This window comes from Neolamprologus brichardi, chromosome 15 (genome assembly GCF_056152115.1).
Source record: "Neolamprologus brichardi isolate AB-2024 chromosome 15, ASM5615211v1, whole genome shotgun sequence".
Lineage (NCBI taxonomy): Eukaryota > Metazoa > Chordata > Actinopteri > Cichliformes > Cichlidae > Neolamprologus > Neolamprologus brichardi.
Window position 1 is genome coordinate 13438139 of NC_142118.1, and position 14949 is coordinate 13453087.

The following is a 14949-nucleotide window of genomic DNA, read 5'->3' on the forward strand; positions in this document are numbered from 1 at the left end:
ATTTCTTTATACAAAGTCAACAGGATCCTCACGCGATATGATATAGATAAAAATATAGTTTTAAGGGTCAAACTACAGCAAGAATAAACAAATTACGGTTTTGCTTTTATTTCCTCCTACGGTAAGTTAATTTATTAATTAACTTTTTATCCATTTATTTGCTCTTACCCAGGGGTCTGACTTATGTACAAACTCCAGCTTATGAGCCCTGCCACCTGTTATTAGCTACAGTTAACGCGTGTTTTATTGGTGGGCGGGATTTGGACACCGTGACACCTGGAGAGGTTGGAAGTTCAATAAAGACACCTTCGCAGCTCCGGAGAAGAGCAAAGCGGACACCAGCTCAGCTGAAGCATGCGGCTATCTTTGGCAGCTTCTTTATTTCTCTCTGTGGGATTAATACATCCGGTGTGGATGTCGGTAAGTCATTTTTATCTTGTTCAACACTTTTAAAAAGCCATGCGAGACACTAAAGATCTCGCGCTCACCTTTCTCACTTCCTGAAGTTAACCGGGCTGCATTAGACTTTCGAGCAAGAGATGTTAATGTGTACATTTTCAGCTAAGAGTGTCTTGTGGTTTGTTTATATTTTTAGGAAAAGTCAACTGAAGATAATACCAATTAAAGACCAGTTTCTGTCTTTTGTAGAGTCACGTGACTGCAAAAAACAATAGCACACACCTATTATCCACCATATTTTTATCGGTAGCAGTGATCAAGTAGTCTAATTCTTTTAATCAAAGCTGAAATTCTTAACTATAAAAAACAACATAGAAATAATCAAAAGTATAAGGAGGCTTCTCGCTTGTTTATAATGATGCATGGTGTAATGTAAAGGCCGTAAAAATCAGATTATTGCATCTGGAAAGCAGGTTTCAATAAATTGTTCAAACCTAAGAAGCCGAAAATATTAATTAATTATACAAAAAAACGTTTTTGAATCAGTCGAAATTTCTTTATGAGATATGGTTTGATCTTTTCATGTAAGCCTCGTTAAAAGGCAAACTTGTGTCTTCTTCAAGGTTTCGATTGGAGCCTTTAATCCTCCCTGAAACATACACGATGTATGATCTATGAGGCCTGTTATTTCTAAGGCTATAAGCTTAAGTTGGGTTAGCGTCACGACTCTGATTTGGCCTCCATAGCATTAGTTTTCTTCTTGTGCAACCATTCTGTTGTTGATTTACTTGTGTTCATTATGTCTGGTTTCAACATCCAGCCTCTCCTGACCTCAGGGCATATACACCTGCTGTGACACATGACTGAAACATATTTTGATGCAGTCTTAAAATTAATTATGATCTCAGTGATTGAAAGCCCTCCAGGCCCTGAGCACCTATTGTGCTTTAGCAGGATTGTAAGACTGGTTCTTATACAGTGCTTTCCTACTCCAGTTGAGCACTCAAAGCACTTCCTTCTATTTTTAGGTGTATGCAAGCATCGGGAGCACTTTGGGGTTCAGTATCTTGCCTGATCACGCAGACAGGGATCAAACCATGAAACCTTCTGATTAGTAAACAGATCCACTTCCTGAGCCACAGCCAGAAAAGATGGCTTTTCTTTTTGCCAAAATGTTAAACATTAGTGTCATTTCTTCATGAGCATTGTCATAATGGTGGTGTAGAGGCTTCAACAAGTATTTTCTCATAACCTCGAGTTCTGTTTACCGCCTTCTTGAAGGGCATCCACAATCTGGGAGAGCATCAAGGGTTCTGATTCCATCCATAATAATACTGTCTGTCATACTCAAGTCATTGAAAATGGTTTATTCGGTGAATGTTGTTCATGGTTCAACCAATTTTCTTGAGAAAAGCAAACTTTCCCAGTACAGACTCTATATGGTGGGTCATGTTTACAACCCACGTTCCATATCTCATCTCTAAAACTGGAACACATGAATTCAAGTAGCTTTTGGAGGCTGTGTTATGACTCAGTGGAGCCTCGGTTTATTGGCTTAGTATGACTGTGTTTGCCTGTAACTGTAACAGAGCACATTTTATTGGTGATAATGCAGAATACCGGTCAAAGAGTACACAAACTCTTTCTTGCAGCTGTAGAATGGCTTCCTTATGAGGCCTGTATCTGTTCGTTACACATAAACAACAGATTGTATATGTTTTATTGTACTTTGGGTTCTGAATTAACTGATTATGAGGACTATACATTCCCATCTGATTGTTCTAGCTAAAGAATTAAACTAAATGTCACCTGTATTTATTATTACTCCATGAAGTTGTATTTTGTTAAGTTTAATTACTTGCCAAATGGGTGGAGTTGTATTCCTGCTTAAAGTCATCTACTTGACACTACATGCCAGTAACAATCTAATCACTTGTGCCATTATGGGCTTGTCAGCCACAGTGTGTGTGTTTCAGGTTATTTATTTTTTTGTGGGACTTTGTATCCTGGACATGATTCATGTCTTTATTGGCTTCTTAAGGAAAGTACCTTCGTTAGCTTCCTTCACCTCTTGTATGTTTTCATATCTAACAATATAACAGGAAGCAGTCAGCATGTTTAAATACCCTCTTGTGTTTTTTTTTCCCCATGATTAGCTTTCTGTCCCTCCAGAGGAATTGGAGGGATCAGGCTATGACCTGGATGGTTCTGGTTCCGGTTCTGGAGATGGGTCAGAGGAGGGTAATTCTTCATCTATAAAATGTTAATGACCCATTTTACATAATGTACATGACCACTGTATGTTTCATCCTCTCTAACTGCACTCTTGCCAGGTGTAACTGAAGATCAGCACAACAGCAAAGACGGCAGAATTCTGGCAGAAACCAGAGACGAGACCAAGATTACTTTCCATGTATGACTTACTTCAATCAGTCCCATGATTTCTTCACCTGTTGATGTTGGTGGTGTAACAGGAAGTGATCGTGTGTAACTGTCTTGTCTTTTGCTTTAGGGCTTTTCAGACAAGACGTTTGGCAACACGCACAGGTCAGCAGCAGACGATGACTCTGGACATGTTGTTATAGCAAACAGCAGGAGCTACTTTGAGAATAGTGAATTCCTTGCAGGTACTTTGCAATATGGCGCAATGAGAAAGCTATAAGCTGCAAATTTCTAATATAGCTCACCTAGGTTTATGTTTACAGGTGTTATTGCAGGGGGAGTAACGGGATTGGCTCTCGCAGCAACTTTGGCAGGAATATTAATCTACAAATGGCAGAAGAAAGAGGAGGAGGACAGTCTGGGCCCAGAGAAGGCTTTAGATCATAATTATCAGAAACCAAACAGGGAAAAAGTATTCCTTGTTTAACCACACCTGCATCTGATAACTGTAAAGCCGTTGTTTGATAAGTTGATGCTACTTGGCAAATTGTGTACCTCAAAATCTACTGTAAATGCATACTTTACTCGTGGTCTCTGGAAGGAGGGTGGGGTTCATTTTTCTTATGCACTTAAAGTGAGATATGTCTATTGTTGTTGAATGTATTTATATTTAAGATAAAACATGAAGGATTTTTTTAGTCGATGATCTTCCAGGTGTCCGTCTTTTAAAAATAATTGTGATTCTTTCATCGTACACTGAGTAGCTGTAGCACTGGGGTCGTATCCTCTGAGTTTTGGGTGATGTGGGATTTTGTTACGATGTGTAATTTTAATTGCCTTCAGTGTGTTTGGTTGAATGAAGGTAAAGCAAAGATGCACCGTTTAATATGTAATTAGTTATCATTATATGAAAGTTTCTGTTTAATTGTTTTGAAGAGGTAGCTTATTGTAGCATTTATATTTTTCTTTAAATGGGCAAAAAAAATATCTACTGCACTTCTAAAGAAAATGGAGTGAAGCAGGCCTGTCCACCAGACATTTTGACAAATCACAATGCAATAATAAAACACATAAAGGCAGGCAAATTAACATTTTTTGTAGAAACTTGGCTACTCTGTCATGTTTTACAGGGATGGGTGAATAAATAAGAATCATTGTTAAGTTGCCAGAAAGTGATAATTAAAATTTCTGTAATGTGGTGACCATTGATAGGCAGGAAAATCTCTGTCGTTCACCATTACTTTAAGCTATGTGACCCATGTGATATAAGATATGAATTGAAGGGGCAGCTCATTTAAGAGTGCATAACACTGCTATAGCTGCTGTAATGCAACATGTTTTATGTTGCGTATATGTATGTCTATATTTGTATGTAATAATCAATAATAAAATAACTTTGTAACAATTAAAATCAGATTTTTTTTTATGTTTTCTGTGCAGAGGTGGTTTCTTTGAACCACACAGTTTGCTTATATGTGCATATGACTGAGAGTTTGTGCATTTTATTGCATGGCATATGTTACTACTCAAAGATGATCAGAACTGCAGAGCCTTGTTTAAGTAGAAGGTTGTTTTATACACTGTATCCTGTAGGCTCAATATGAACTGAAAGGCTTTAAATTGTAATACCCTAATGGGTAAATATTATCTGTAAGATATTTTGTGTTAGTGAGCTTCCTTATTTGCAGCATGGTATTATTATTATTTTTTGTTATTATTATTATCGAAGATATAAGAGCGACAGTGACAGTAGTGTGGTGTGCAGTAGTAGTGATTTAATTTACAATGGAGATGGACTGTGGACTATGATGTTTTCAGATGACAGAGACCAGGTAAAAGAGAGCGTGGGAAGGTGGGGATTTGCTCTGGAGAAAAGAGGAATGACAGTCAGTAGAGGAAAGTCAGAATATGTCTTTGGAGGGGGAAGATGAAGGTAGATGAGTTTAAAAACCTGTGGTCAACCTTCCAAAGTGAAGAAAAGAACGCAGGCAGAATGGAGCGGATGGAGATGTGCGTTAGGGATAGCAGCAAGTCTAAAAGGTAAGGTTTACAAGATGTTAGTGAAACCTATCATGTATGGTTTTGAGACACTGGTAGGACTGGCAAAAACACGTGAGGTAGAGCTGGAGGTGGCAGAGTTAAACATGCTGAGAATTTCAATGTGAGTGACGAGGATGGGCAGGATCGGAAATATGTGCATCCGAGGGACAGCTCAGGTCGAGGAGTTGGGAGACAAAGTTAGAGAGGTAAGACTGAGATGGGTTGGAAATGTACAGAGGAAAGTTATTGGATCTTCAAGATCGAGCTGGGAGGTAGGAGGTTTATGGATGTAGTGAACGAGGATATACAGGGGTTGGTATGGCAGAGGAGGATGCAAGGGGAAAAAGTGAGGTGCGTGCAGATGAAATACAAATAACAATTTATAAACATTTTTGCGTTGCGGAATATTCAGTAAAGCAAATCTATTTTGGCCTATTTTTTTTTTTAATTTCTTTGCGGCCAATGGTTGAACCCTCTGTCAATCAAACCTTGGTGTCCCTGCCTTTTCCTGCCCGTCAGAGGGTTTGTTTTCATGCGCGCTGCGTGCAGGCCGTCAGGGAAGTGGTGGGCGTTCCTCTTCATTCGCTCGTTGACTGTTGATGCTGAGAAGAATTTCTCCTCCGCAATCAGCTCTTCAGATGTTTCTCCCTACGCTTGTAGAGGACATGCATCATTTTAAACCCAGTCGAGACAGACTGTACACCACCAGGTGTTGCGGATGTTGCCACGTCCGAACGGGGACGATCATCCTGGGAACATGGTACATGGTACGTACTGTGGTTCGCAATGATAGGGGTCAGTAAGCTAACGTTAGCTAGCACTTTACCAGTTCCGTTAAGTTCCCCAAAGTAGGAAGTTATGCAACGAAGGATGTTAATACAAGGTGAAAATGGCTCTGAGAATTTGTTGCAGTAGTTTTTAGGGACTAAAATATGAAGTAGCTGTTACTCTGGACTCTTTATTCGTCGAGTTAATGTTAACAGAAAACTAGGGTTAGCAATAACCCGCTACCGCTGTCATGTCGGATTTTGCTTTCTGTTAGTCTCAAACTCGCACAAGTTTGAAAAAAAAAAAATCGGTTAGAAAACTAAAACAGAGAACACGTAGTGGTTCATCATTTTTTCGAATTCATCAGCAGCTGGTTGGTTATTATGCGTATTAAAATACATGAAATTTGACTTGCGTAGCTGACATTTCGCTAACTTGCTAACATAGCGTTTATCAAATAGTGGCCATAATAGCAACCCAAAAAAGCAAAAACGCGCATTTAACACAATGACTACTTATTGTGTCTCACATATGTGGTGATGGTGATGGCAGTTCTATTAAAGTAGTCAAAAGTAAAGTAATTGGGCATGCCCACGTAGCTAAGGTTAGCTAACTGTTTTTTGCGCATCTAGTTGCTGCAGCTCTGCTGGCTGGTTAGAGTTAAATCGCTCACTGAATTAATCCCCTTTTCCTTTGCCCACACCACGTAGCAGATGTTGCATGCTTTGGTTGCGTATGTAAATCCCGTTTTGCTTTTTTTATCCCTCTGCAGCTGCACAAAATTTGCCTGGTTTAATCACGTGAACTGCGACTCCCAAAGCACTCGGTCGTGTCCATAATGCTCTCTACTGCAGTCGGATAAATGAGTAACAGTCGTAATCGACCGGGGTGTCATTTTTACATTATTAAATCCCACCGTTAAAACGTATCAGATGAATGTCTGGTAGATAAATAAATACTAGCAGTTACACACATTATACCAAGCTTATTTTCTCAAATTAATATCCATAAATACTTCGATGGAGTTTATAAAGTTAAGCCCTCCACTCTTTCCTTTGTTGTTTTGTTATTGTTTTGTTTTTGGGTTGTTGTTGTTTTTAGCCCAGCTCAAGCCGTACATTTATATGTTTGGTATTGCTCACTTTTTCGGGTGGGTGATATAGCCTCAATATTATGTCGCAGCATTTCAAGAAAATTTGCAATAATTATATTTCTGACAATATAGAAAAAAAATACAAAACAGTGTGTTTTTTATATTTGCAGGCAGCTGTTTGTAAGTTGATGACCCATTTTCTAATTTAAGGTGTGAATCAAATAAAACAAGACGCAAACAGCAGGATTATAGTTCAACAGTTGTAATATATCTGGTGACAGCATATATCAAATGTCAGCACAAAAGTAGCCCAGGTAGTTTTCTCTTGGGATATTTCAAGTAAAAATAGAAAATGTCTGCTTAACACTTTAGTTTAAATACAGTAGTTTAACCTTATAATACTACAAGAGCTGTACAATATTGTCAGCAAAAAAAAATCTACCTGAGATGTTGTATCTTGGCTTGAGCTTTTTAACCAGCTGTTGAAGCCCTACTACAAGGTTAACCACACGAGTAATTTCCAGCCACTGTTTGCTCTTCCTGTAATGTGTAGCGCATCTAACAAGTTGCAGTGGTGCTTGGTGGAGTCATTTGTTTATATTTACGTTGAACTTCACCAGCTGTTAGTATCTCCTCCTTTCCAGAAATTTGATTCCGTTCATTTGGATTTTAGTAGGTGAAATGTTTAGTCACTCATCCAAGTGAGTGGATATTATTCATCCTTACCCGGATGATTAAGCTAGCATCAAGACATATATCCTGCCTTGTAGCCTGGTTGTACTCGACTGTGTATTTTTTATTTTTTTTATTTTTTTCTTTTGAAACAAGTTTGTTGTTTCCACCTTTAGCAGGACCATTTTTTCTAGCAAGTACTGCACTTTGTTGGAGGATGTTGAAGTAGCTTCCTTTTTGAGTAATACACTATCATTGGACCCGTGGCTCTTGCTTTCATGTTCAAGCTTGTATCCTTGTTGCACACTGGGGAACTTTAACACATGATGTTGCTATAGCAGTGATATTGTGATATGACACTTTTATAACACGTGGTAAAAATTATCATGGCTGTTATAATACGGCACAGCCCTACTCAGTGTGCATTCAGACAGCGCTACACAACAGCAGGCTCTGTAATTTTCTCAGAGTATGTACTAACATGGTCTTTAATGTGGTCTAGGCGTCTCAGGCTTGTTTGTTGTTACCATTAATGTCAAAAGCGGAAGTAGAGTTCCTGAGAGAGGCGACATGAAGACGTACCTACTAGCTGGGGACTTTATTATAGTTGATGCAGCATGGTGGTGCAGCAGTTAACAGTGTTGCTTCAGCCAGAAGGTTCCTGTTCTGAATCTGCTGGCCAGCTGGGGCTTTTCTGTGTTTAGTCTGCAAGTTGTCCTTTTGCTCGTTTGGATTTTCTCCAGGTGTACAGACTTCCTCCTACAGTCATGCACGTTAGGTTAACGGATCCTAAATTGCATGCATGCTGGTGTCAGCAATGATAGAATGATTTAAACTAAATATTCACCTCTTTGTCAGTAATTTTGATCTAGAAAATTTAAATATTGTGTCTCAGATGTGTCAGAGTCACTTAGTCTTAGCAATAGATACATTACAGATTTTAATTATTGAAAGGTGTACTTAGTTTTTTGTAGTGTTTCTTTTTTAACAATTTTGAACAGTTTCTGCTTAAATTGTGCTACTTTAGAATGTTTGGGGATATTTTTTTACTTTCAAGCTACAATTTTCTCAAGTGCTTATCCAGCTGGGGCTCCCAGTTGTCAAATAGCAGGTGGAGTTTATAAAAAACAGGTTGCATGTCCATGATAAAGTCAAACTAGTTGAAAATGACTTTGATAACTTTAAGATAAGGAGAGTGTTTTCCTGTTTCACTGTCCACAAATGAGTCACCAAAAACATTTTTAAAATAGTGTTTGGTTTAACCTGTCAGTATTTGGGCTGGTTTTTCAAAGGCACCGGGTCAGAACTGGTCCCGTGGCCCATTTGTGGGAAGTCGATAATGGTGTGTAGCAGTGATTAATTCGGGCATCCACGTTTGGCATAAAAATGATTTTTCAAGCAGATGATATCAAAGGAGAATTTGAAGGCTACATAACAGAGACCCAGTGTAGGTTTTATTTATGTCAGTGAGTAATTGGAGCATAAGTTGAAGGGCACAGGTGTAAGGGGGCTTCCAGATTAGGTTCACTTAATGTCTTTGGGCTTAAACAGTATGTGCTAGACTCCTAATTTTGAAAGCATTAAAAAAACAAAAAAACAGAACAGTTTCTGAAAGATATTGTTGTGCCTTCTTGAATCATGGAACAAGATGAATACCCAGATAAGGCAAAGAAGAAGGTTTTGCAATCTTGTTTTGATCTTTATCTGATCATACAAGTTTACTTCTCTTCCTTTTACGTAACCAGTGGTTTCAGTTTATCTTTTTCAACAATAAACCTGTTGCTGTGCCTTTCAGCTTCAGTGTTGGCATGTTTCTGGAATCTAAAATGTGTCCTGGTAATTGTATGTTCATCTACTTTTGGTGAAGGAATACATATCTATGTATTTTAAAGCCCATTTTAACCTTCTCTTTCCTCCACTCAGGTAGTGAACCTGTTGATGGGCATCCTGCTCACTGTCGCTGTGACCCACCCAGAGAACGTCCCCACTATCGACCTGCAGTATGAGGTCATTGACCACTATTTTGCTTCTGACCGGATGTCTGGTAAGTAAAAACAAATTGTCATAAAACTAATTTCATAACAAAAAAAACCTGGATTGTATTCTGGTTAGTGGATCATACACCAGTATTAACTTTCAAAGGTTGGTCTTTGAATTGTGCTGTGTCCTATGACAGTAAGGGCTTGTGCTCTGAGGTAGAATGAGTGAAACATTAGTTCACTCCATTGGAATAAATAGTGGAGCCATGCCTTTTCTTTTCAGTGCTTTTCACTAACTCATGAGTCGCTTTTATTCTGTGGTTGATCATGTGATTCATTTTCCACTGGGAGATCAGCTCCACACTGACTGCAAAACAAAATTCACAAGGACAGCAGAACACTGTTAAGTTGTTTACGTGTCATCTTAAAATGTAGTTTGGGGTGTGGTGCCACTGGTGCTACTTCCTTTGTGACTCCTCGGTGATTTATGTTTGTTTAGATATTTGTGTGTGCGCGACAGGGCAGGGCTGGCAGGACTGAGTGCGCGTTCTGTTTAGCTGGCAGTTGTTTTGTTGGTTGGCTTGGTGAAGGCCTCTTCATTTTTCTAAAACAGTGACTCAGCGAGAGAGGAGGGGCCACATCGGCCATGGGGTGACCTTCCCATAACAGGCTTGTGCCAGCACACAGGACATTGGAGGATGTCCACTGCTTGTAAAGGCAATCTTAATATTCAGATGGGTTAAGTTGTTAAAAGTCATGGCCATTAGGGCAGCTTCATCAGCCTCCACTCATTCAGCAGTTGAAGTCATTTTAAAACGTTGTGCAGCTGATAGAAAGAACAGGTGAAAGTGGCTCTGTGGGTTTGAGGTTAAGGTCATTTCTTTAAATACTCCTTTTAGATATGCTGGTATAAATAGGAAATCCTGTGTTAATAATATCAGAATTATGAGTTGATGAAATTTTAGCTGTTCGTCTTCCTGCTTTAAAAAATATATTATAATATATTATTGCGGTGCGTGCATTTGCCCCTATCAAATTTATTTTTCTTGAGCGGCAGTCCCCTGTCAGGTTCATGCATCAGTGAACATGTTGTTCTGCCTGAGCTACTGAATAACGGAAGATTTTGTCTGGACCGCATTGCTGTAGTTGCTCACTCACAGCATCTCCAGTGCAACAGGCAGAAGAGTTCAGTATGAGAGAGACTGAGTAAGTGATGAGGAGGATATGAAAGGCAGACCTTTTAATTATCCCAGACTGAGTTTCATTATGTCTTTACTGACCGAAAGCGAGAGGCTTAATGCTCCCCAGAGCTGGCCTTTAAAATGGAGTGAGCTGGAAAGAGAGAATCCCTGGAGACTGTTCACTTAACACTGAATGCAGCTGCCTCAAAGACCACAGGCAAAAATCCATTCTTCCTCACTTACTGTATGTTTAACAACAAAGCCAGTGCTGTAATAAAATGTAAAATCTTTAACTGTATTCATTCAGTGTATTCCTTCTGTCTTTTTCCTCATACAGAAAATGCCTGTGTTGGATTTGCCATCTCTCTCTTGATGCTCACTATCAGTGCCATGATGGTGTACGGAGCTATTACTGTAAGTGTGCACTGTAAATAATCTTTTTTTTTCTTTTTAAATCTCTTTGACAGCATGTAATATATTTAAAGTGTTGTCGTGTTTTTTTTTTTTTAAATGCAAAAATGTAATCCCAAATGTCGTGTTTAAAAGTGTAAAAGAAAAAGAAGCAGGATAAGAGGTAACCAAAGGAGAAAAACACGCCAAATAGCCCTGATGTCATGGGGCTGAAGCACACAATGCTGTGATCTTATTGCCTGTCGTCTTTACCTCACAGGCTTGCCTGATGGCATCAAGACTGACAGGTTTGATAGCGTTTTGACGTGGACCTGTATTTAGCTGCTAGTATGGATGACTGCACAGTTAAAAGTATGACACCCATCTGCAGGCTGGGTATACTGTGCATGCTGATTACTGTGCAGGTAGAAACCCAGAGACAAATGTGGCAGATACCCTTTTCCACTGTAGTATACCAGGTACCCCTTTTAGATGCCACCCTCCCCATTTTAATAAGTATTTAATTATAGTGTACCCAACCCAAATTCCTACTTAATGTTAGCAGTGAAGAAGATTTTTGTCAGAACCTGAGTACACTGTGCTTTGGTAGAAAGAAAATGTATCAGAAAGGACTGTTTTGCTGATTTAAACCATCTCTATATATATTTATGATAATGCCTGTTTATATCGATGGGTGCTCATTGTTAGCTGTTTGTGTTTTGTTTACCTCAAAGCACATCTGATATTTCAATCTGAGCAGTGGAAAATCTCAGAATCGTTACGTTTAAAACTTGGAAGAAGACTTCTTAAGAAATGAGTAGTGCACCCACAGCTGTAAGATTTGTAGATCTAAATAAACTCTAAACATATTAATGTTATCATAACATTCATAATGTTATCTTAACTAAGACAAGTGTTTAGAGATAAGGTTTGAATCTGCACTATGGTTCTTCCAAAATTATAAAAGATCTGCCCAAGTGATTCATTTTTTTAATCTTCTTTCTTTCTTTCTTTCTTTCTTTCTTTCTTTCTTTCTTCCTTTTTTAGCATCGTGAGGGCTGGCTCATCCCATTTTTCTGCTACCAGCTGTTTGACTTTGCTCTGAGCTGCCTGGTGGCCATCAGTTCTCTCACGTACCTACCCAGGATCAGAGACTACCTGGACCAGCTGGTCAGTTCAAAGTCCGATGTTATTTTTCACAATATCTCAATCTGACTACACCCTTTCCATGACAGTATCTTTACAACTTCTCACTTGGCCCTCATCCAGTATCGCCCTCTTTGCTCTCTCTAAAGATTTAGTGATTCACACCATGCCCAGCTGGAAACTGAGATTTTGGACACTTATTAGTCATCATTTTCCATAAGTGTTGTTGCATAAATGCAAAAGTTGTTAAGGAGGTAGTATACTTTTGTGTCACACTGGAAGTCTCATGGACACTACAGCGTATAAATGTAACTGGCTCTCTTCCACAGTCTGTCTTTTAACCTGTCTTCCTCCCATCACCCCCAACCGGTCGCGGCAGATGGCTGTCGCTCCATGAGTTTTTCCTCCCCACTGTCGCCAAGTGCCTCTTCAAAGAGCGTTGTTCGATTTTCTCTCCATTATTGTAGCGTCTTTACCTTACCATATAAAGTGCCTTGTGGCATCTGTTTTTGTGATTTGGTGCTATATAAATAAAACTGAGTAAATGTGCACATTTATACATCAAACACTCAATTAGTAAACAGTCAGTATTTATAGGGAGTCCTTTCAGATGCAGCCATGACCAATGAAGCAACAGTAAACAGTCACTGTATCCACAACCTAAGCTTTTCATGCTTCTAACGATAATAAGAGAGAGAATTCTGATTTTACCATACGATTTATCTCTACACGTACAGAGATTATTTCCTAGAGGGAAAAAAATGTAAGAAAACAGATGAGCTCATTGTTATTCTTTCAGTAAGGGTGCTTCAGAAGAAAAAAAAGAAAACGATAGTAGTCTTTTTACATTTCGAGTGTGGAAATGCTGACAGTAAAGTGAGTAAGAATCAACATTTTGTCTGCTTTTCTTCCTCAGCCGGATTTCCCATACAAGGATAACCTCCTCTATATGAACTCCAGCTGCCTGCTGCTCGTTGTGCTGGTCTTCTTTGCCTTCCTCATCATTCTCAAGGTGAATCTATCAATTATTCACAGTCACACACAGTTATATTAGTATGTTTGTTTGGTTTTGGCATATGTGTTCATTTAGGAGGAGGAGACGGGAAGCTGTCGACTGTAACGATACAAATAGTTTTCCCTCTGCTTTCCAGGCTTATTTGATCAACTGTGTGTGGAACTGCTACAAGTATATTAACAACAGGAACATGCCAGAGATCGCTGTGTACCCTGCCTTTGAAACCCCTCCCCAGGTATGCAGGCCGCCTCAGCATCTATGAACAGAAAGTATTGAGACACTGGCACCGTGATGCTGTAGTTGAGGCAGCAGGCGACACGGTGTCTCCACACTGAAAGCTGACCTGCTGAGAGGATAGTCTCACTCCAGATATTCTTTACGCCATCTTTAAAGAAACATTTAATATTAGTTATTGTTTATGTTGCACTATAACATGCTTCTACTATGGTAAAATTAATTCATAACTCGGGCTAAAATCAACAATATAAATGATTTAGTTTGCCGGTTACCTTCTCAGTTATTAGACTGAAAATGTGTCTGTAGACAAACAGAAGTTGCCAGCATTCACATTTAAAAAGCTCCGATTCACTTTGTGCATTTTCCTTTATTTTTGATTGAGTTTCAGAATAATTTCAAACTAATTTTAACTTCACTGATTCTGCTTTGCTCAGAATGTGCTGAATACTGCAGATGGGAGTTCTGATGTCATCACAGCTTAATTTAATTTATTGATGTTGAATTCAACAAAGGAACTGAGAGTCACAGAACATGACTCTCAATTCTTTTTTTCAGAGACATGCTTGGTTGGGTTTTTGGTTTCATGTTGTCTTTTTCCCCCTCCCTGTACAATGAGCCCTCACTACTTTAAATGTTTCTCTCTCTTCTTTAGTACATCTTGCCTACTTACGAGATGGCCATGAAGATGCCAGAGAAGGAGCCGCCTCCTCCTTACATGCCAGCCTAAACACCAGCCCTGTTGCCAAAACACACACGCACACGCACACACAGCCATCATATGCATTCCTTCTTGCCCTCACCTCATCCTGACCCCTCTGACCTGTTGTGTAAGTGTAAGACCACTGAAGATGTTTAGTTCAACCCTCCCACCCGCCCTCAGCCGCTGTATTTCTATAGTGTCTATAGAGAGCGTTCTGGAGATGAGAGGAGAAAGGTGGCAAATGAGAGCATGACTGAAAATAGATGAATGAATGAATGTGTTTAAAAAGAGGCACAAGTGTATCCCTGTCCCACCCCCAACTTCTGCCATCATTTTTTTTGGTGTCTTAGTAAAAGGGATATATGTGAAAGTTCAACTGCTTGAAATGCTCTTATCAATCCAGCACATCCCATTAATAGATTGATATATGAAGTTTAAAAGAAAAACAAACTGACAATCCACTTATTATAGCACTTATTGTTGCATTGTGTTACAGTTTTCCCCTCAATCATTAAGAAGTAAATGATTCTATCTCAGTCTTGAATGGAGTCTGTAGCATTTTTTTGTCTGTTATTTATTTAGCTTCACTGTAATTAAGTTTTACCCCCACCTTAGACATCATCACGACTCTCTGCTGCCCCTATGTGTTGGCTAAGGTAGTAAACTGTGTTCCAGCTAAGATAAACAGTGTGGGGGCAGAGGGCACTGATGGTGGATCATTTTCTCTGCTTTTTCTTTTTAACTTTTACCTGGTACCTGTAGAAAACGGCTAGTCTTGTGAAAATTAGTTGTTGCATGCTTATCGGCAAACCTTACCCTCGTTCCTATATTGGTCATATGATTTATCCTAGTAGAAATACATTTGACTTCAATAAACCTTTCAAAACTATTACATCTAAGTTCTCGTCTTTTTTTTTCTCATTATAAATAAACTGAAGGAAAATCGG

The 14949-nt window shown here is 39.1% G+C and overlaps 2 protein-coding genes across 2 annotated transcripts; both read left to right on the top strand.

Moving 5' to 3' along the window:
- Positions 1–279: 279 nt before the first annotated feature.
- Positions 280–4086, top strand: LOC118454295 (uncharacterized). Its single transcript, XM_035908512.2, has 5 exons — positions 280–420; positions 2556–2640; positions 2733–2812; positions 2912–3026; positions 3105–4086. Exons 1-5 carry the CDS (start codon positions 355–357, stop codon positions 3266–3268), a joined length of 510 nt encoding a protein of 169 aa, XP_035764405.2. The 5' UTR covers positions 280–354; the 3' UTR covers positions 3269–4086.
- Positions 4087–5354: 1268 nt separating this feature from the next.
- On the top strand, positions 5355–14891 carry laptm4a (lysosomal protein transmembrane 4 alpha). The gene is made up of 7 exons (XM_006792542.2): positions 5355–5588; positions 9278–9398; positions 10852–10928; positions 11952–12074; positions 12967–13062; positions 13202–13300; positions 13955–14891. The coding sequence occupies exons 1-7, from the start codon at positions 5421–5423 to the stop codon at positions 14027–14029; spliced, it is 759 nt and encodes a 252-aa protein (XP_006792605.1). The 5' UTR covers positions 5355–5420; the 3' UTR covers positions 14030–14891.
- Positions 14892–14949: the final 58 nt, after the last annotated feature.

What these genes read in the sequence shown, in the direction of transcription:
- LOC118454295 (XM_035908512.2), top strand. Translation starts at nt 355, where the DNA reads ATGCGGCTATCTTTGGCAGCTTCTTTATTTCTCTCTGTGGGATTAATA. An exon ending in TACATCCGGTGTGGATGTCG is followed by an intron (nt 421 to 2,555) that starts GTAAGTCATTTT and finishes CCCCATGATTAG; the next exon opens with CTTTCTGTCCCTCCAGAGGA. An exon ending in AGACCAAGATTACTTTCCAT is followed by an intron (nt 2,813 to 2,911) that starts GTATGACTTACT and finishes CTTTTGCTTTAG; the next exon opens with GGCTTTTCAGACAAGACGTT.
- laptm4a (XM_006792542.2), top strand. Translation starts at nt 5,421, where the DNA reads ATGCTGAGAAGAATTTCTCCTCCGCAATCAGCTCTTCAGATGTTTCTC. An exon ending in TCCTGGGAACATGGTACATG is followed by an intron (nt 5,589 to 9,277) that starts GTACGTACTGTG and finishes TCCTCCACTCAG; the next exon opens with GTAGTGAACCTGTTGATGGG. An exon ending in CCTTCCTCATCATTCTCAAG is followed by an intron (nt 13,063 to 13,201) that starts GTGAATCTATCA and finishes TCTGCTTTCCAG; the next exon opens with GCTTATTTGATCAACTGTGT.